The sequence below is a fragment of the Pinus tabuliformis genome, chromosome J (assembly GCF_031772625.1).
Source record: "Pinus tabuliformis cultivar Carrire ecotype Pingquan chromosome J, CPIR1, whole genome shotgun sequence".
Taxonomy (NCBI): domain Eukaryota; kingdom Viridiplantae; phylum Streptophyta; class Pinopsida; order Pinales; family Pinaceae; genus Pinus; species Pinus tabuliformis.
Genome location: NC_142295.1, coordinates 1,626,421,825 through 1,626,443,220, shown reverse-complemented (window position 1 = coordinate 1,626,443,220; position 21,396 = coordinate 1,626,421,825). Strand labels below are relative to the sequence as shown.

At 39.2% G+C, this 21,396-nt stretch overlaps 1 protein-coding gene across 4 annotated transcripts in view; it reads left to right on the top strand.

Moving 5' to 3' along the window:
• The window catches only part of LOC149233725 (ATP-dependent DNA helicase homolog RECG1, chloroplastic/mitochondrial-like), a 513,467-nt gene that overhangs the window by 208,872 nt on the left and 283,199 nt on the right, over positions 1 to 21,396 (top strand). For all 4 annotated transcript variants that reach the window (XM_089379840.1, XM_089379841.1, XM_089379839.1 and 1 more), the window contains 2 exons: positions 3,121 to 3,202; positions 19,007 to 19,096. In XM_089379840.1, coding sequence (XP_089235966.1) covers positions 3,121 to 3,202; positions 19,007 to 19,096 — 172 coding nt within the window. The remainder of the gene's footprint in view (positions 1 to 3,120; positions 3,203 to 19,006; positions 19,097 to 21,396) is intronic.

Below are 21,396 nucleotides of genomic sequence, written 5' to 3'. Positions count from 1 at the left end.
ATGATTTCCAGATCAGCAGGTATGAAATCGCTTTCCCGTGAGGGGAAGGTTTTTGTCTCTTTTTATGAGGGACTTTCTAACGAGCTCAGTGCCAATGGTTTTCCCCCCCTGTCCAAATTGACACAGGAGGATCACTTCTTTCTTACCTGTTTTCCGCCCAACTCAAAGCAGCAAACGACATCTAGAGACACGAACTTCGTCAAATATCAGATTGGTAAGGCCTTGGATGGAGTTTGAACCTATGTGCTCATTTCTTCTCATGTCTCAGTCCTTCTCTTTCTTTCCTAGACTCGTTTTTGAGCTTTTATGGCTTGTTTCGTAGATTTGAGCAGAGTCTAGAAAATGGAAACAGTACCATTCCTTTAAAAGCCTGGAGGTTATCGACATATACCCTATTAATGGCTTCCATTGCTGTTCCAGCCATTGTCTCATTTTCGCATCATCTAGCTCTGGGAAATGCCATCTCCCAACTAAAGCTTTTGATTGAAGGCTGCTTATGCGATCTGTTAAGTAGCTACTATTGATGCTAATGGCAGATGGAGGGGGGCTGGTTTTAACAGGTTTATTATTTCCTTTGAAACGAACCTCTTTCCCTGATTTATGAATAACATCCGCTCCCGGGTTTGGATTCACACATTTTTCGGATGACAGGCCTCTTTTTTCGTGGTGTGGGACCGCAGGACGAATAAGCATCTCCTCCAGCGTGGAGTGCCACTCGGAATCCCCTCTGGCAGATTTTTGAGCCGATTCTGCCGGATCGCTGCTTGAATCATTTCCTCGAGATCAGAGGGGTCAGACATTATTTAATTCTCCACCTGCTTCTTGGATCAAGAGGAATACATCCAGACCTATGCAGATTTGATCCAGAAAGGACTGACTCAGAGACACAAGCCCCTAAATAAATTGGAAATTGGATGCCGTACAGATTCGAAAGGCCTCGGGATTTTGTAGCCTTAAATAGGGGTATTGAGGGATTAAAAGCTTATCTTTTCATCAGAGTTTTCTATAACGGGAGAGGACAGAACTATGACTGGATACTGACAGTCTTAAAGAGAAAGAGTATAAACGACGGCTATGATTTAATTCCCAAAATCAGATGAATCTCTTCCGTAGATTCGAGGCTCTAGGGAAAGTACTGAGATTTCCATAGTCCAAAATTCGAGATAGGGTATGATTTTTAAACTTTGTACTTATGAGGGCGGGAATTCAGTTCCCGGAAAAGAAAACCGGCCCTGAAAACCACTAAAAATTCAGGCAAAGGAAACGAGGCCTGGTTGCAGAGGGAAGGCTTTCAGGAAGATTCCCCTGGGCATGCGAAACAGCAGCACACAATTTGGCAAACACACCACCAATGGCAGATCCTAAAACGAAAGTCCGAGCATGGCTTGGAAACAACAAAGAAATTCTGAGGTTTTAGGAAAGATGCCCATGACCATCTCATATTCACTGACATGGGGGAGAAGAAAAAGGTTGTTGAAAAACCTTTCAACTTCCTGTCCATTCTAAATCATCTCATTCTAAAAATAAGAAGAAACTAAATTAACAGCTCCATGATTCTTAATTCGGGAAGTCGTTTATTGATAAATAGTTCCTTACATATCTCTTTTTGTTAATTAGCAGAAAAATCAGCAACCGATAGATTAGATATACTCACCTGAGGCCGCCAGCAAGCTGAGTATGGAGTGCAGGACTGAGTCAAACTGAGCCATTTCTAAAGGAGACCGTCGCCCAACCCGCCCCTAAATGAGATGTCGCTTTAAACAGTCAATCCATCACTTTCGAAGTGTAAAATTTCCAGCGGAAGCTCTGCTTCAATAGAACCAAAACCAAAGACGAGAAACTAAAGCAACAAAAAAAGAAAACCGGGTTCTATTGACTTCCTAGGAAGTTTTACTGGGCTGGCAAGTGTTTCCTCTTGCCATATGACACTCTAGCTCGTCCCTACATGTCCTTCTTGGAGAGACGCTCAGGTTCATTTCTACGTGCCCTTCTTGTTACCACCCTCTGCCACTGATCTCATTTTTGAGGATATCCCCGTCACTCAGCATGCATTGGTTAGACGACCGTTGAATTCATCTTCCTGCTTCCTGGTTGGTCGATAGCTTTCCCCCTCTACCTGCAACCCGGATGGCTATTTCGACGACCCTGCACTCCGCTCAGCTGCCCGCCTCGGTATCATTCCTCCATACATATATATATCTTGGAGTTAGCCTGCACAAGTGTCGTGTTCTTTGCTTGCATTTGAAATCTCTGTCTACCCGATTTAACCGAACGATGCCTGAATTTTCATTCTTTGCTCATGGTTTGCCTCTCTCATCGTACCCAGCGCTAGTGGTCTCCCGTTTGAAGGGAAAGGAGGCGGAGGGCCAGTGTTTTTCTTTGCATTTACTTTCTGTAGTATTTTAATTGTGAGGGCTGCAGTAGAATTTATTTCGATATTTGCCATAAAGAAAATTGTTATTACTTGTTTCTGAGTTAGTACGTAGAAGAAATAATATTAATCACTGCAGTTAGATTTCTATTTAGAAATTTTCACACGTACCCCTACTGATATGAGGGGAAACAAGTCATTATTTACTTTTAGAGTTAATATCTACGAAGAGTTTGTTCCTAGTATTTAGGAGGTGATTAGATCTTGCTGGTTTGAGAGATATTCTCCAACCAGTTTGCTTCTTCGATTATTGTGTGGTTGAAAAGATGATTGTTGATCGAGATAGTTTGTTTATCTTGAGACAAATGTGGGGTTATTTATATATGTATCATTACATTGTTTAATAGAGCACTTAGCACAATTTTGTATGTATAGGAATGAGATATCTATTCTCCATGTTCTCGCTATATATATTTCAATGGCCTTGTATCTTATTACTTGAATGCATAAATTATGGAGCATAGTTTTCCTTGGATATGCTATATTTGACATGGAGAAGGATTGCTGCATTTTCTTCAGAATTTGGATTATTTCCTTGGTCCTTGCCATTCTTTATTGTTTTCTTTTCTGAAATTAGTGTTCGTGAATAAATAGATACATTTTGTACTGTAAAAGGTAAGAGCACAGATGTGTATATATATATTCACTTGCTTTCTCTCATAAATTTGTGCCTTTTGTTTTGTAAGCAGAGTATTAGAAGTTTTACCTGCAGAGATGGATCCTCTTCCGGTCAATGTTTGTCAAAAGTTCAACTTGATGAAGCTTCGTGAAGTAAGTCCAGTGGATATTGAGTCTAAATTTTTTGTTCAAACTTCAAAGGAATGTTTTGTAGTGAGATTTATGTAGAAGTGAGGGTCAGTTAATCAGGACCAAAGTAGCACAATGGAACATATGGATATGAAAAAAAGTTCACATTTGGGAATCCAGTGAATTTGATAGATATATGAAGCTTTGTGAAATGAATATGAAGTTTGGAAATTTTCAAAGAAAAACGTTGTAATGACATTACTGTAAAAGTAAGCGTCAGCTAGTCAAGAATCAAGCCTAGAAGTTGACAGACAGGATTTTGTTTTTAAACTATAAAGTAATTGTCAAACAAGAGACCTGTCAAAATAAAATTATTTGAAGTTTGAAGAAAATTAGCATGTGTGATCTAAAATAGATGTCAGATGTCGGCCAAATATGAGACAATCATTAACGGAATATGCGGATGATCAATAGGATTTATTGGAGGGATTCCTTGTCTGATTATTCCTTTTTATTCAAAATTAACTTTTTACTTGATATTACTCCATAAAACGTTTTAACTGAGGTTTGTAAAAGATGCAGTGATGTTAGAAACCGTTGTGTAAGAAAGCAATATAATGCCACTAGTTTTATAATTTATCGAACTTCTGTTATATCTTATTCAATCTTTGCAATTCTATTCTTCTGCTTCTGCCAGAATTACCGTAGACTCTTATATTCATTCTAGCTTCTAAAAAATAATTACATAAGACAGAAAAAGAATAAGGACCATATTTTGTTTCTAGTTTGTGTGAGATATTATCATACGATTGTCAGATAAATAGATTTAGCTAACATAATAATTATAATATCCATCCGTAGGGTTTATCTTAGTGGGTTGGCATACAGAATTATTGGTGTTGGGATATGCTGCTTTTTAAATAGAACACGATATTAAAATTAATTTGACTGTGCATTGGGGATAGTCCTTCATTTTGCATTATCATTTGCTGTAGAGTCTAAGCTTGTTAAAACGCACAGTGATAGTTGTTTAAGCATTATCCACTCTGACGAGACTATCATTTTATAGTGCAGCCTGTTGCCCAAAATCTAGCAGGCCTTGGAGAGGGATGCTGAAAAATGTAACTAGGTTCGGTCTTCATAATTGTCATTGTAGTTGTATCATTATGTATTTTATGTAAAAAGTAAAAAGAAGAAAAAGAAGAAAAAGAATTGTTTTATTATTATTTTATTAGATAAGCATATTCTTTATGCTTCTAGGGTTTGTTGAGTCAAATAGTCAAAGTCCTATTGCAAAGAAAAAGGAAAAATAATTTTTTCAAATTGTGTTTTGGTCAGAATTACCTCTAGATGCCAAAATCATCTTTGTCCCATAAGACATGTCTATTTGAACCCCTCTGGACAAGTATAAATAAAAGGTGAAGTTTGCTCATTTGGACACACAATTTGTGTTGATTGGTTCTGAAGTATCGCCGAAAAAGGAGGGCCGAAGTCTGAAATTGACAAGTGAAGGAGGGTTTATCTTCAGCTCTGATTTGTGGAAGTTCTGCCTTGATGTTTCTCTTGTTGAAGATCTGATTCTAATGATGTATATGTTGTTGGTCTATGTTGTTGATGGATTTGCTATGAAGGAGGAGGGTTTGACTTGGCATCTAGAGGGTTGAAGTCTTTTTTGTAGTCACGGGTCTTGGTTATCTCACTTTGATCTGATTTTATAGGAAGAGAAATTTTCTGAGTTTTCCTCTCTGAGGGGTTTTGCCCTAACTTGGAGCCTCTATCTTGTGTTCTTTGTATTCTTGTGGTTTTCATGTTTTTACTTTTGATAATCGTTTGATGAAGAGGAACATAATAAAATCAATAAGAAGCTAACAACTTTCACAAGTAATTATCAATGACAGAGAAATCTAACCTAATTTGCAAGCCTCCCTATTTTTCAACAAGGGAAACTCTACAAGGTATAAACTAGACCAAGAAGCAACAATGGGGTAGTGGCCCATTGTCACCACAGCCAAAACCCCCTGCTCTTTACGAATTTTCAACTATGGGAGGAGTCCTGGTAGGAAAGAGATCACTTATAATAGGTATAATATATGAAATGATCTCGCTAGGAAATCTTCAAGAAAGACAAGATTTATGTTCAAGCTTTCACAAGGAAGCAATTCGCTTTCTATGAAGAGACCTAGAAATAAGGGCACAAGACCTAGGGTTTGATAGATTTGATGAGTGTTGGAGCAACTCAAGGTCAAGGCAAGGAGAAAAGGTTTCTTACAATGTATGTTAGCTAAGCCAAGGCTCATGAAACATTCAAGAAAGTCCTTAAGTTGAGGGAAGAAAAAATAGGGTTTCCCTCTTAGGGCAAACACCTAGGGCAAGAGAATTTATGGATGAAATTGGAGTGGATGCCCACCAAATTGATAGGTTTTGTGGAAAACCCTACCCTCTTGATGTTTAGGGTCTCCAACCACCAAAATCCTTCCTCCCTAGAAATTTGCACGAAGCCCTACTCTCTTCTCTAGCCTTGAAAGGACCGAAATTAAGAGAAGGAAAAGATGGATAAAGGATGAGATTGATCACCAACCAATTAGATCAGTTCCTTGTTCCTTGGGAGAATGGAGTCTAGAATGATTTAGGCTAGCTAAACTTGTTTTCAAGGAGGCCGAAATTTGATGCCCTAGCAAGCAAATTTCAAGCATTTACCCACTCAATGAAAAATGGATTTTTATGGGAGAGCTTCAATGAGTTCACCACTAGGACTATTCATCACATGTTATACATGAGTAATGTATGCAATATTCATCTAGATAGTAATTCAATTAATTTTCAACAAATTAGGGCATAATTTTACCATGACCTAGAATCAATAATTCCATACATTAGACATAGAAAAATAGATATTCAACAATAAAGAGCACTTACAAGAAAACATGCAAGAATTCCTTCCATTATCCAAAGAATAGCTCTAAGAAATATCCAAAAATAAGCTCCAAATGTCAAAATGCATCCAATAGATCCAAATCGTCCACAAGAGAACTAATGCGATTCCTCTAGAGAGGTCAAATTCCTCAAGGAGGCTGAATTTCCAAGAGTGATGATGATGAGAGATCACAAATGAATGATCTCTAATATGTACATGTGCTACTAATGTCTAGTTATGCCTAGAAGCTCCTCGAATCATAAAATAATGGGCAAACTACAAGCATGGTCACAAGCCGACCTTGTAGCTAATGTGTAACATAATAAAATATCCAATAAGAAGGCCGAAATGTGGATGTCATACTGTCGTAGGCAGTTTTACCAGACTTGGCGAGCACTAGCGAGTCCAAGTCGGATCAGCCAACAAACGAGCAGAGTCGAATCAGGGCGAGTCAAACTCGTGTTGACCGAGTTTGACTCGTGTTCAACGCGAGTTTGACTCGCGACTCTGAGATTAAATGCGATTCCGATGATTCTTGTGATTTTTAGACCTAGACTTGGTGACCTCTCTGATTTTTAGGTTAAAAGGTTTCGCACATGGTTTATTTTTTCATTTCACTTGTTCTTGTTGCCGCGCTTGCAGTTTGGAGTCTGCACAATCTTCCTTGGAGGGTAACTAGAGATGCTGTTCTCAGAAGCTATGGATCCACTGTCTAGAGATGCCATTATGATTGAAGAAGTCCTCCACCACAATCAATGATTCTTACAATGCTGGTAGTGCACTTCCGCTTCAGTACATCCTTTCCCTTTCATTTATCTCATAAGCTCGTAACAAAGATTTTCTCGGCTGGGTTCTTTCCCTAATTCGTCGGTGTACATCGTGATGGGTCTTGCATACGTTGCGATGGGTAATTTGAATAAACGATTACAGCCCATTTGCCTCATTCATGAGTTGACTTTGAGTCTCTGCCTGATAGTGCACCTGCCTCGCGCCCCTCTTCCACATGTTGACTCTACTAGACTGCCTGACAATGCCGATTGCACCTCCGCCTCTACAGTTTTGTGATTCTGGTACTCTCTTATGGGCTACAACCTACATATATCTTTAAATTTTAAATTTTGTTGTATGCTGACGTTAATGCCAACTTTTATTAAACCATTTTTATGTTTGAATTTTTGTTAAACATCAAGGTCGTTGAATTGAAATTTAAATTCGAACCAGACGACTTAGCTTATAACTAAATAGAAGGTATATTTGATAATTAGAATGGCTACTAGAGATAAAACCTAACATTGACTATAAATAGTGCAACTACCATGGATAAAGCCTTTTCTCTGTATGCATTCAAATTGACTACTTCCTATATATTGTAATTACAAAATATATTGTTTTGGATGTACAACTATAATTGGAACACTTTATTCCTCTTCAGGAAATGTTGGGTGTTATTTCTCATTATTTGTCATTTAAAAGGTGTTATTTGACAAGTCTGGATTGTATGTTCTCTGGATTATCAGTCTAGATACTTCCATGAATTTTTAAAATTGTTGTGAATGCTCTGTTTTTCATTTAATGGATTATGTTATCTCAGATGTTCTTATGTGGATCTTTTATTCAATTATTGTAGCCTAAGCCTCTACAACACATAAATAGTCATGTTTGCTAGATATGTGGAGATGATGTTGGCTTAGCAGAAGATGGGGAGCTCTTTGTAGCTTGCAATGAGTGTGCATTTCTAGTATGTAGACCTAGCTATGAATATGACCTTGGTAATTTCTAGCTCCCGACAACCAAACCAATTATGTTCTGCCCATAGTATCACAATAGGTTTTCAGCTCGATTGCCTCATACAATACACTTGCTTTAGTGATTATTGTGAAGTAGAGCTTACTTCCTTCAAGTATACAGATTTTGTAAATCTGCATTTGTCAGACATCATGAAGAGGCATCAATACTTGTTGATAGTTTCTCTTGCCATTATTTGCTGTGGATTTTCCTTTCAAGTTTACGTGGCATTTAAGATCACGGAAAGGGATGTCATTTATTTTTTCAGATCTCTAGCATATTTTTGGATCATTTTTAATTCTAATTTTTTATTGTCTTTAATAGGAGGCACAAATTAAACACAAGTCCAAAACAACAACAATGTCGAGGGAGAGGGGCTTTGTTTGGGCTTATTGCGACAACATTCCAGGAGACCCCAGGCTCCTCTGTAAATTTTGCGAAGGGAACTATAGTGTAACCTTGCACAGATACTTGACCATGATATAGGTCTCTGCGAAAATGTTGACAAAGATGTCAAACACCAAGCAATCTTGGCCCTTGATATGTTGAATGAGTAAAACACCAAGGAAACAAAGCAAAGTGTAGAAGTAGGAACACTTGGAGCTGGTCATTCTTCTTCCAATACCCCCTTGTTACCTCCCTCTGTTGAATCCTAAAATTTCAGGCCCAGGTTTCCCACACATGACTCAAATTCCAAGTCAAACTCAAGGCCAAATGAATCCTCCTGCATTCAACACTGGAGGTGGAAACATAAATACAATTTTTTCTCCCCGTGTAAAACCTAGTTCCCAACCTACCTTGGATGCCACTGGTTGGAAAAAAAATGTCCACAGTCAAGCAAGGAAGGCCATTGCTAACTTTTGGTACTATTTTGACATACCTTTCCACTGTGCTAGAAGTCCTTATGGCAAGCTATGATTGATACAATTGCTATTGTAGATCCTAGGTTCAAAACCCCTTCATTAGAGAGCCGTAGACAAATTTGTTTTTAGAGAGTGTTGAAGATGTCATGCTTATCCTATCTGAGTTTCGTTCATCATGGGTAGAAACAAGGTGCACCATCATGAGTGATGGATGGACAGACCAAAGGAATAGAATCAAAGGAATAGAACTTTAATAAATTTCCTTGTATCTTGTCCAATGGGCACAATGTTTCTCAAATCAATGGATGTCTCAGACAAGGTTAAGACCACCCAACTTATTTGTGAAATGATGGAGGAAGTCATTCAATAAGTGGGAGAACGTGTTGTACAAATTGTCACTGTCAATGCAACTAATTATATCGTTGCTGGAAGACATTTTTGTTGAAAAGTGTAACTAGGTTCGATCTTCATAATGACATGTGTAATTGATGTAAAGAAGAAAAAAAATATATTTGTAATGCTTGAATCATGGCATTATCAAGGAATTTTATTTTAGTTAAGGTTCCCATTGTGAGCCTTTAGGTTTTGTCAATAAGTCATAAAAGTCTATTGAGTCAATGTCATGTATGGAAGACCCTTCTTGGGCATGTTACAAATGTATGTGAGTCATTGAAAGAGTCAAAAAGATCCTCCAAGACCAAGCTCAAGCTCCTCCATCAAGTCGGCCTTAAATGAAATAATGAAGCTACACCAAATGACATGTCGGCCTAGGAATCTATCAATTCGGCTTATTTCTCATGGGAAAACCACTATAAATAGGCAGCTCGATCTCATCTCAAGAGCATAATTCGGACAAGGAAATCTGAAGCTAGAAAAGGTGCGAAAAAGACAAGGAAAGAGCCTCATCACCAATCGAAGGAGAGAAGAAGTCAATCGAACCAGTTTCTAATTTGTTTTGGGGTTAATCTCTTCCACGTGTGAGATTACAATGCTGTCTACTGCAGAAGAAGGGCTGAGGTATTACAGTCATATTAAGAGGACAATTTTTTCAACATGATATAGAGCTAAGGTGACAAAGTCAAGGAAGGGAATCTTATGAAGGGACACTCAAGGATCAAATCTCAAAAAAGACATCAAAGCAAATTGAAGTGAAGTCAAGATCTACAAAGAAGTATCAAAACCCTAGATTGAAGAAGAGGTCTACACCAAGAAGAAGCCTTGGGATCCTCAAAAGACCACAAACACCCTACTCAAGTTGAAGAGACTTATAAGACTATCCATCCTAGAGAAGTAAGGTCAAGGACACTGTCATCATCTTCAAAAGTTCTAAAGGAAATTTCCTCTCGTTGAAGCAAGGACCTTACCATTGTAGAAGATCATCCAAGAAGCATCAAGAAGTCATCATTGATCATCATCAACAAGGACATCTCCATCAAAGGATCTAAAATGATCTCCTTCTTTGTGAAGTCAAGGATCATTCTTGAAGAGATCTATCTTCATGAAGGAGAAGTTCTCTATCATCTATATTATCATCAAATTCAAGGAGGCAGTGAGTGGAAGAAGCATCTTCACAAGTAAGTATATTTATGTCTGAATTTGTCAAAATGTCTTTTTGCAAGGAAAGCAACAAATTGGTTGGGGCTTCAAACTATCTTGCATGGAAGAAGAGGACAGATCTGAATCTCATTGAAAATGAGGTTATGGATCATGTCAAAGGATCTATCACAAAATCAGTGAAAGAAGATGCTCAAGCACTTACAAAGTTTATGAAAAGGGAAGTGAGGGCTCAAAGGATTCTCATAGAGTCCATCAAGGATGCTCTCATTCCATATGTATCTAAACTCAACACCTCAAAAGAAATATATGACAAATTGGTAGAGTTGTTTTTTGTAAGCACTGTAGGAGAAGTTATCTCTCTAAGGAAAGAACTCTACAAGCTAAGGATATTGAAAGAAGAAGAAATAGCCTCATACTTTATGAGGATATCTGAGATAAGGGATCAACTTCAACATCTGGGAGAAATAATGTCTGACAAGGAGATGACCACTGTAGTACTAAATGCACTACCAAAGGAGTGGGGTCACTTTACTAAAAGTATCTATGGGAAGAAAGAAGCTACTCCATTCCAGGATCTATGGCCACTATGCAAGATTGAAGAAACCAGACTGAAAGCTAAAACTGATGTAGGATCCAGTGAGCAAAATCTATGAAAATTCCTGAATCTAACACATCAGAAACCCCTATTGCATTTTCTAGTTTACTATCTCCCACTTATTCTTTGCATTATCAAGTTATTTAAATGCATAAATATCGAAGTAAACACAAATGCAGCCTTCACAAATATACGGATCAACAACTGAAATAAACTGAGACAACACAAGGGACACCGTTATTTTTGGACAATCGTCCCCGGGAAAAGCCAATGTGGGAAAACTGGTGCAACATATAAAGGGTTTTATTATTAAGTAGATTCTGAATACAACTAGGGTGCCAGAAATGGCTCACCCTTCAGCGAATTTCCTTGGCAGTAGAACCTCTCTTCAGAGACAGATATTCCGGGAAATCAGCAGCTGGATGAACAACCCCATAGTGACTCTGACTGTTCCTTGTGCAGGACAACGAAAGCTCAAGCACTCCTCTGGAATTGCGTCACCCTCTCTGGACAAGCATCACCCTCTCCTGCCTAATCTGCTCTTAGTCTGCCCCATAGACTTCCTCAACACAGCCTCTTCAGTCCAGCGTCAACCTCTACAATCCTCTGCGCTATCTACGTCAGCCTTTGCGGCTTTCTGCATTTGCCTCTGCAGATTTTGCGTCCTCTGTGCTAGCCTCCTTAGCCTGCGCGTCAGCTTTCCTAGGCTCTATGCTGTCTCTTCCGGCACTCTGCTACCTTTTTGATATGTATCCTTTAGCCTTGAATTGAAATCCCTTACTGAACTGCCGCTCACTGCAACAGATCTCTAACTCGATTTCCTTAGCAAACCCAGCTCCAGAAAATCGAATTCTTGATCTCTGCTTGGTGTGTCTCCAACTGACCCTCAAGCCTCCTCTTATACTTTTCATGTTGACAATTCAACGACTGAGATTAAGTCCCTAATCAACAGCTAAGATTAGATTTGGCTTGATCCTCGTCCTTATAACTTTCTCACCCATTTTATATTAATACACATTAATATTTTTATTTTCCCAAGTTTAGACTTAGGGACCCATTAAAAATATTAATTATTCTAATATCTCTTCATTCGGGTGGAATTTCTCCAAACGATTTTTGAGTCTTGGAGATGGCTAGAGCACATTCGATGCTACAAAAATTCAATATTACCTCTTAGCGAGGAATGTGCTCTAATAATGCTTCACCATAGAAACATCACACTGATCCTTCGCATTGGTACTTGTGCTGATGCTTGGCCTGCTGCCTTACATCCCCTGCACTACTGCCCATGACACTACCACTGCCACTGCTACATCTGTATTGCAGCTCCCTCTCAACATGTTGCATCATGCTGCCCATAGCATTGCTACTGTTAACTGTTGCACTGCAACTCAATTACCGAGAAGTAAGTAATTGACTTCACCCAAACACTAACATCCTAGTCAGTCTGGAAGCCTCGTGATGCTGAAGCTGCGTCCGCTGCTATCCTGTGCTCCCTCTGCTGCCATTGCATTGCTGCAAACACCTCTGTGCCTCTTGCACTGCTGCAACCTCTACTGTGCTGCTACAAACATCTACACTCTAGCATTGCCTTGTCGCTCCACCACACTTTGCTCCACTCGATACTTGTGATCATGCTACTATCGTTAAGGGCTCCCGTAGCTCGATGTGATCCAAGAGTTTGGGCACCTCAAGGATCTTGCCCTTGCATGTAGTCCTCTTGACTACAACTGGATGTTTCCCCACCTCCTCTCTAGAGGCGCATGAGTACTCATGGCACAATCCTCATCAGCCTCGACATCCTTCTCCACCTTTCCTGGAGTTGCCTTTGAGTTGGAAGCTTCTCCCTTGCCTTTCTTCCTGGGGCACTGAGATGTATAATGTCCCAACTCCCCACAATTGAAGCACTTGACCTTGGAGATGTCTTTCTTCTTCGTCTTCTGAACCCCTTGCTGTCTCACAGATGCTAGAGCCGCATCCTCTTCCTCCTCTTTCCTGACTTGAACCCCCTTACCGCTACTTCCCACCTTGGTTAACCTCCTGATTTCTTCTTGTCGAAGAGCTGCCCACATCTCCTCCCAACTGGGGAGAGTGGCTCTGCCCAAAATGCTTTGGACAAACGTCTCCCAGTCCTCAGAGACTGCATTTAGAGCAGTCCTGACCATAAAATTTGGATTCGGTGTAGACCCCACGAAAGAAAGTTGGTTGCGAATTCCTTGCAACCTGAGAACGAAGTGATCTATCTCCTCTCCTTTCTGCATCTGATATGACTTCAACTGATTCTCTAATATCATCTTCCGCTGCACGGAAGAGCCCTGGTATAAGGTGATCAACATCTGCCACATCTCATTTGCTGTGTTCTTGTCATTATATGTGGTATGACATGATCCTTGACCCCATCTTGGATCATGCATTTTGCCTTCGCCATGGCCTCCTCATACTTCTCATTTGCATTAGGGTCAACTGAGACAGCTACAGTTTTCAAGGCATAGTCCTTGATGCAATGTTTATCCAGGATTGCTAAGATCCTGGACTTCCAGATCACAAAATTGGAAGCCCCATCCAATCTGTCCTGATCCCTCAATCCATTCACTGCCATCTCTGCTCCTCTATTAGACTCCCTCTGAGTCTCAACTTCTCTCTTGGAAATCCTCTTGCCAACTATTGAATCACTCCTCTCCAATTCCCTTTTGCTGCTGCAACTCGGATATGGATTTCTTGGCTAGAAATCCGTCGAGGTAGTGCTTCCCTCTACCTTGGTTCAGTCACCTTAGACACTGCTATGCACTGACAGAAACATCGTCCCACCAGCTCCTCAAATCAAAATCTGCACAACTTCCTTAGCTCCAGCAACTGAAGAATCTGAGCCCTTTTGGCTTTGCACAATCACAGTGAGAGTTGGATCAGCTCCTCCTGGCCACAATGTCAATCCTTCCTGGCTAAGAAAGATGACCGGGCACTGCGTAGGCCTGCTCTGCCCCCCTTCTGTCCTGCGCTCAGCTGGACTGCTGACGCATCTACTGCGTGGGCTCCTCCCAGCTATTGCTATTTCCCTTCCTGGCTCAAAATGTTGACGCAGGTACTGCGTGAGCCTCTGCGTCACTTTCTCTACACTGCGTCACTCTTCCTTCTGCGTCTCTGGCTCTGGAACAACGCTGTCTCTCGAGACAACTGCTTCTTTGCTTTAAATATTCAGATTTCTTCTGTTGGTGTCTTCAGTTCTCCTTGATCTGTAATCGCTCTAATACCATGTGAAATTTCCTAAATCTAACACATCAGAAACCCTTACTGCATTTTCTGATTTACTGTCTCCTACTTGTTCTTTGCATTAACAAGTTATTTAAATGCATAAATATCGAAGTAAATACAAATGCAGGCTTCACAAATATACAGATTACCAACTTAAACTGAGATAACACAAGGGACACCGTTAGTTTTGGACAATCGTCCCCGGAAAAACCCAATGTGGAAAAACTAGTGCAGCATATAGAGGGTTTTATTATTAAGCAGATTCTGAATACAACTAGGGTGCCAGAAATGGCTCACCCTTCAGAGAATATCCTTGGCAGTAGAATCTCTCTCCGGAGACAGATATTCCGGCAAATCAGCAGTCGGATGAACAACCCCACAATGACTGTGACTGTTCCTTGTGCTGGATAGAAAAAGCTGCTCCAAGCATTCCTCTGGAACTTCCTCACCCTCTTTGGAACTGCATCACCCTCTCCCGGCTAATCTGCTCCCAGTCTGCCCCACAGAGTTCCTCAGCGCAACCTCTTTAGCCCAACATCAGCCTCTTCAGCCCAGTGTCAGCCTCTACAACCCTCTGCGCTATCTACATAAGCCTCTGCGGCTTTCTGTGTCAGCTTTTGCATCCTCTGCGTTTGCCTCTGCAGCTTCTGCGTCCTCTGCGTTAGTCTCCTTAGCCTCTGCGTCAACCCTCCTAGGCTCTACGCTACCTCTTCTGACACTTTGCTGTCTCTCTGATATGTATCCTTCAACCTTGGATCGAAATCCCTTGCTGAACTGCCCCTCACTGCAACAGATCTCTAACTCGATTTCCTCAGCAAACCCAGCCCCAGAAAATCGAATTCTTGATCTCTCCTTGGTGTGTCTCCAACTGACCCTGAAGTCTCCTCTTATACTTTTCCTTTTGACGATTCAACGACCGAGATTAAGTCCCTAATCAACGGCTAAGATTAGATTTGGCTTGATCCTCGTCACTTAGAAATTTCTCACCCATTTTATATTAATACACATTAATATTTTTTATTTTCCTAAGTTTAGACTTAAGGACCCATTAAAAATATTAATTATTTTAATATCTCTTCATCCGGGTGGAATTTCTTCGAATGATTTCTGGGTCTTGGAGATCTCATGTGCCTTAGCCTCTCCACCAATTTTCATGGCTAGAGCACATCCGATGTTACAATTTTTTTTCGAAATTTTCTACAGCAAGAAGAATAAAAAAGAAAAACCCAGACAACAGTTCTAGGCAGCCAATGGTAGTTTTAAAAACCCAAAATAAACCCAGAAAAACGAATATCACATCAATATATTTTTTATGCTTCAGATTTTCTTTGAAACCCTTATATAAGTGTCCAAATTTAAAATTTTCAAACCCTCGAACTGTATGTTGATTTGGGGTGGCATTGGATGTGCTCTAGCCATGAAAATTGGTGGAGAGGCTAAAGCACATGAGATCTCCAAGACTCAGAAATGGTTTTGGCAGATTGTACCCGGGTTGGGAGATATTCAAATAATTAATATTTTTAATGGAGATCCTAAGTCTAAACTTAGGAAAAATATAATATTAATGGGTACTAATATAAAATTGGGTTAGAAGGTTCCAAAAGTCATGTATCAAGCCAAATCTAATTTTAGCCGTTGATTAGAGATTTAATCTCGGCTGTTGAAGGACCAATGAGAAAAGTATAAGAAGAGGCTTGAGGGTCAGTTGGAAGATACACCGGAATGATCAGTCATTCATTTTGCTAGAGCGGGGTTGCTAAGCAAATGTGAATCAGTGATCAACAGTGAGGGGTAGTGAGTACTGGGCAGAGAGGCAGCGACAGTGCCAAGAGACCAGCGCAAAAGCAAAGAGCGAGAGAAGCAGCCAGAGCAGGCCACGCAGATCCCAACAGAGACAACACAGAGCCTAGAGGGACTGTGTCATCCACGCAAAAGGCAGAGGGAGTGACGCATAGGGTCCTAGAGGCTGCACAATGCCTTAGAGGGCTGACGCAAAGGGTCTTGGGGCTGATGCAGTGTAGCAGGAGGCTGATGCAGAGGCCAGAAGGGCCACGTTGAGCTTCAGAGTCGCCGTAGAGGGTTTCGTGGGACAGGTTTTCTGAATACTTGTTTTCGAATAGAGAGGTATTGTTTCCGTGTATTTTTCTCTGTCGGGTGAGTCGGTTAGGCACCTAGTTGTACTCAAGGAAATACTGCATAATAATAAACCCTCAAAATAGCTGCATCGATTTTCCCGCATTGGGTTTTCCAGGGACATTTGTCTACAAATAACGGTGTCACTTGTGTGTTTGTTTTCTTTCAGCTGATGATCTATAGATGTTGTGATTGTATTGTGTTTATTTCGATATTTAAATGTTTTAAATAACTTGTTCAGAATTTACAAGTAGAAAAAATAAACCAGCAGAATATAGATTAATTTTCTAACGGATAGACTTAGAAAATTCAACACTGTAAAATAATGCCCTTGCAAAATGGTATTGAGGCCAGATCTTACCCTCCAGGGCCTAGATCTGGCTTCAAATTAAACTTCTCTTTCAGATCTGCACCCTGTACCTGCAAGACAAACAAAAACAAAAACACCCAGAACCCAGATATACAAAAATAAATAAAACCCTAGAAACCCAAGTCAGAAAACAAAAAAAATTACAAATCTATGCACAAGAATGGTAGATCTATCAGATCTGAGGAGTATGAGTCCAACTCCACTCCTAGTTCTAATAATCTAAGGCTTTCAACAGCCATATCTATAAATTTCCCACACAAAAATTAAATTTTTAAATTTTAAAGGAGGTGCTTAACTCAAAACCTTTCGTATATCACCACTAAAGTCTTATGATAAACCCAGAGCTAATTTAGCTGGGCTCTTCAAAAAACACGGATCGAGAGTTGGCTGGTCCAACTGAAAACTTGCCCTAATGCCCAAAGATCTAAAAATCAAGATTTCCTTGCAAAACTCAATCCAGCCATCAAAATAGAGTGAGAAAATAATAATAAAATTTAGATAAATAGAGATATCTGCTATTACATTCAAAATTTAAATTATTATTTAAATCCAAGCGACTGAGCAAGATACCTGTGCTCAAATCACTCTTAGAAGCTATCATCAATGGCTTTAAAAAAATTATGCATGAAAATAAAACATTTTACATTATTCTCATGAAGAGTAACACCAACAGAAATTAACCCCAAAGTTTTCTTTATTATCCGGAAAAAAAAAGATTACACCAAAGCTTCTTGTTAAGCACACGACTCAGAGATCGGATGGATCGATTGACAAATGACTTCCTATTTCAAGATAAATCCTCCAACAGCTAGTTTGAGTGATCCTCGTCAAAGCAATCTCCACCGTTGATCATCTTAGGACCTCAGTACTAGCTACCTAAAAGCTACAACAACTCTCTGAAGCGATTCACAAATCTTGGGCACAAACACTCTCTTTTTATTAACAAAAGTTGATTGTATTACATCAGCCTCTCATAGCTCTATATTTCATCTCCTATATGATCTATTGTTACATCATCTAGCTACCATCGAGTAATTTTCATTGCAATACAGAGGAGTGGCTTATGCCATTTTTAGGAACAAGAGACAAACATGTAATAGAGTCTAAACTACCAATAAACATATTCCTTTATCCTCATCGTGCTGCTTGAGAAGATGGTCTCAATCCGCTGTCAATAGTTGATCCAGGTTGTATGGGATGAAATCTGGTTAGAATCGACCCAAATACAAGCTTGATGGTGCACTCATGCCTCTCACATGAGTTTGGATGCCAAGACCAGTGAATAGGGGTTGAGATTCTTTGTATAGATGCCATGATGAGTGCCCAGGAATCTTGAATAGGTACACGGTTGTGCTTTATTCACAGTTGGTGCAGGACGTTAGAAGCATCAGCTTGAGCATTGATCAGCTTATTTATTCCTTAATTATTCTGATCACAATGTTCCTCTTCAATCATAAACGAGTTGGGAACCATTTATTATGCCTTCAAAAGAAACCCTGCTTTCATTTATACTTTAGCACATTGCAAGGAATCCATATTCAGAGCAAAGTGTTAGAAAGTTGAAACTAACCAAATATAGCCTATGATCATTATTATAGATAAGAAAGTGATTAAAAACAATCCAAGCACATTTAATGAGCCAGCTATTACTAAGTATCCATTTTATAACCAATGAGTGTGTTAATGTGGAGAAAAGGGGGGCTTTAACTTTTGGAGGGTTAAAATTATACTGTATAGAGAGACCCATCACACTGGATAGTCAGATTTAGGAATAGTAGTTGAGTGTAACAGGATATCTATACCAAGGGCTTTAAGCTTTTTTCTTTCCTACTAACATTACACAACCTTCCAACAAGTTGTGTTTTTTGGTCATTTCCTATGTTAGACAGACAACAAAGATTCATTCTGGAACACCTTGGAAGGGCTAGTCTCTTGTGAATAGCAATTTAACCTTTCTATTTCGTAATTGAGACACATATTTGATAGTTCATGAAGTTATTAACATCCATGTACTTGAGCATTATGGAAGTATGTGAAGTTCTTGACATGGACTTTATTAGTGACCATTATCCTCTAAACAAATTTCTTATGATTTGATCCTCTGTGTTTGCAATGTTATTTTTCTTACCTTTTGAATGCCCCTAACTTCAAATTTTTTCATGTTCTGTTATTCTGCTATGTTGTGGGGCTGCTAGTCATTATTTTTCTTGTATGATGGAAAGTATTTTGTATTGTATATTTGTTATACTGTTATTGAGAGCATGTTCTTGGGAATTATTTGTATATGTATTTTTGAAGAATGCTAAATTCATTATTGTTGAGAATTGTTAAATTCATTTATAAGGTTTTTGGTGCAATGCAGGCTTACTTTGGCATCCATTGTCCCAAGGATTTAAAGGAAGCTGACTATGCGCGCAGGAGGTTGATCTTTGATGACTTCTTTTATCATCAGGTATGTTTTATTTGTATAACACACAGACATTGTTGTTAGTTCCAAAGTTGCACGTGAATGGCTTTGAGTTTAGAATTTGGTCCCCACATAGTTTTCACATTTTTTGGAAGGGCTGTAGTGTAGAACACCCTCAGGCTTTCGTGTTTAGTTTTCGTATCATAGTAGAGGTGGCCTTTTATCAGTTCCCTAGAGAATTTACTTAGTATGCAGTTTTACCTGTCTATAAAAATGTCAAAACAATTATTTGCAAGTATGACAACATTCATTTGCACCAAGACTTAAGAAAGGTAATTCATCATGTCAATCTGGAGGGGATTTTGACATCTATTCCAACTTAAAGGTCTCTGGCCTGGCATCAGTTATCCCCATATGTGAGGCAATAGCCTTGTTATTGAGGGACTTTGATATCTTTTGGAGTTAACCTGGCCTTAGTTGAAGGGACTTTAGTTGAAGGGACTTTTGCGATGTTAGGTGCACCTCAAATTGACTTCAATTATTGCAACCTAAAGGCTTCACTGAAAGACTTTAGTCATGGCACCCAAGTGTAACTGTCTTTTTCTACAAAGGGAATAAACCCACAATTTTATTCAAATTTAAACGAGGAACAAAATCACATTCTGTAGATGCTGAGCGCATTCAATAAGATAAGCCTCTTGGGTTATGTGCAAAAGAAATAACCAAAAATATTACATAAGAACTTGCAAAGTGAAGTTGATAATAATCACTTAGCTTTTCTTTCTTTTTTTGGGCCTTCTGCCATCACCCTGCAGAACGGTCCACAGGAACCATTTCTAAACCATTCATATTTGTCTCTGGTGGGTGTTCTTTGTCTGAGCCAGAACTTTCTGAAGCATGAGCTCTCTTTGTGCTCACCACTTCGTCCTCTTTGTGTGCCTCATTTTTCTGCTGTTCTGGTTCTTGGATCGCTTCGGATTTAATATTATTTTGCTTGTGGGTTGTGTTGACCACTACCGGTCAACTACCCATACAATACACCCCCTTTTTCTTTGCAAAAAGGGGTAGCACCTGATCGACGTGTCCATGCCATCCTGCAGTCATCAGTAGCTTGATCATTTTAATTGTAAACCCAGTCTGCATGTATGAATTGTAAATAATCTTAGCGGATATGAGTCGTGTATGTAAATTGCCTAGGTGGACCTAACTTTCTAATGGTAATCTATGTCCCAGAAGGTTTTTCGTCTCACCGATCCATGATCGGCAGAGTTTTCTTTCAACCTGACCCCAAAGCCGGGATGGATTTTGTCATTAGAATTTTAGGAGAATCCTAGTGTGTTAATCTGCTAGATCATAGTTGTGTCGCAGAACTGGGTGGTTTATGAGGGTCTATGATAAAGGGGTTTTCCCCCTTAAGATGTAAATTGTAAAAGTCATGATGTAAAGTGTCTTGAGGGTTGGAAAATGTTTTAAATCCCCTCATGAGTCCTAAGTCCTAGGTCCTAGGTGATTTTTCCAAAGGCTAAGTTCGAGGATCCATTTAAAAATGAATTAAAAATAAACAAAATAATAAAATAATAAAATAAATAAAAATTTAAAAATTTAAAAATTAAAAAATGAAATAAATAAAAAATAATAAAAAATTATAAAATAAAGCAAAAACCCTAAATAATAAAATAATAATATTTTGAGTGAATGCATGCAAAATATTATTTTTCATAATAAGTTAACAATTTTGACGGATGAGATTAAGAGATGTCTTGATCCTCATCGACGGTCGAGATCATTTCGACATGGATCACTCGAACTAGCCGTTGGGATTATTTCCTTTAAGTAGGGTGCTAGGGGTCATTTCAGATCATTGGATCTGTGAGTCTTGTACTGAAGAAGCTCTCTTGTAATCTGTTTCTGGTTAATAAAAGAAGACTTTGGGGTCTAAATCTAGCTGGTGTTACTCTCTGGAAGTGCTGTGAGCTAATTTAGTTTCTGCATATTTTATTTTTCAGCCATTAATAATAGCTTATTGTAGAGTATTGTGAGCACAGGTATCTTGTTCACTTGCTAGGGTTTGAATGGTGTTAGGGTTTCTGAAGTAATGACAGGTATCTCCATTACTTTTTGAGATCTAGCAGCATTTTTGCCCTCTTTACTGATGGTTGTTTTGAGCTGTGCAGAAAACCCTTACTGAAGAAGATTGGTGGGCATTTGGGGAAGTTCTCGGCTGAACCAGCCAACTCCCGCAAGCATTTTTTGCTGAGCCCAGTTGGATTTGATCCTGGGTCTATCATTCAGTTTATTTTTTCTAATTTGCATGAGAGATTTTCTGAAGTTCTTCACAGTGAAAT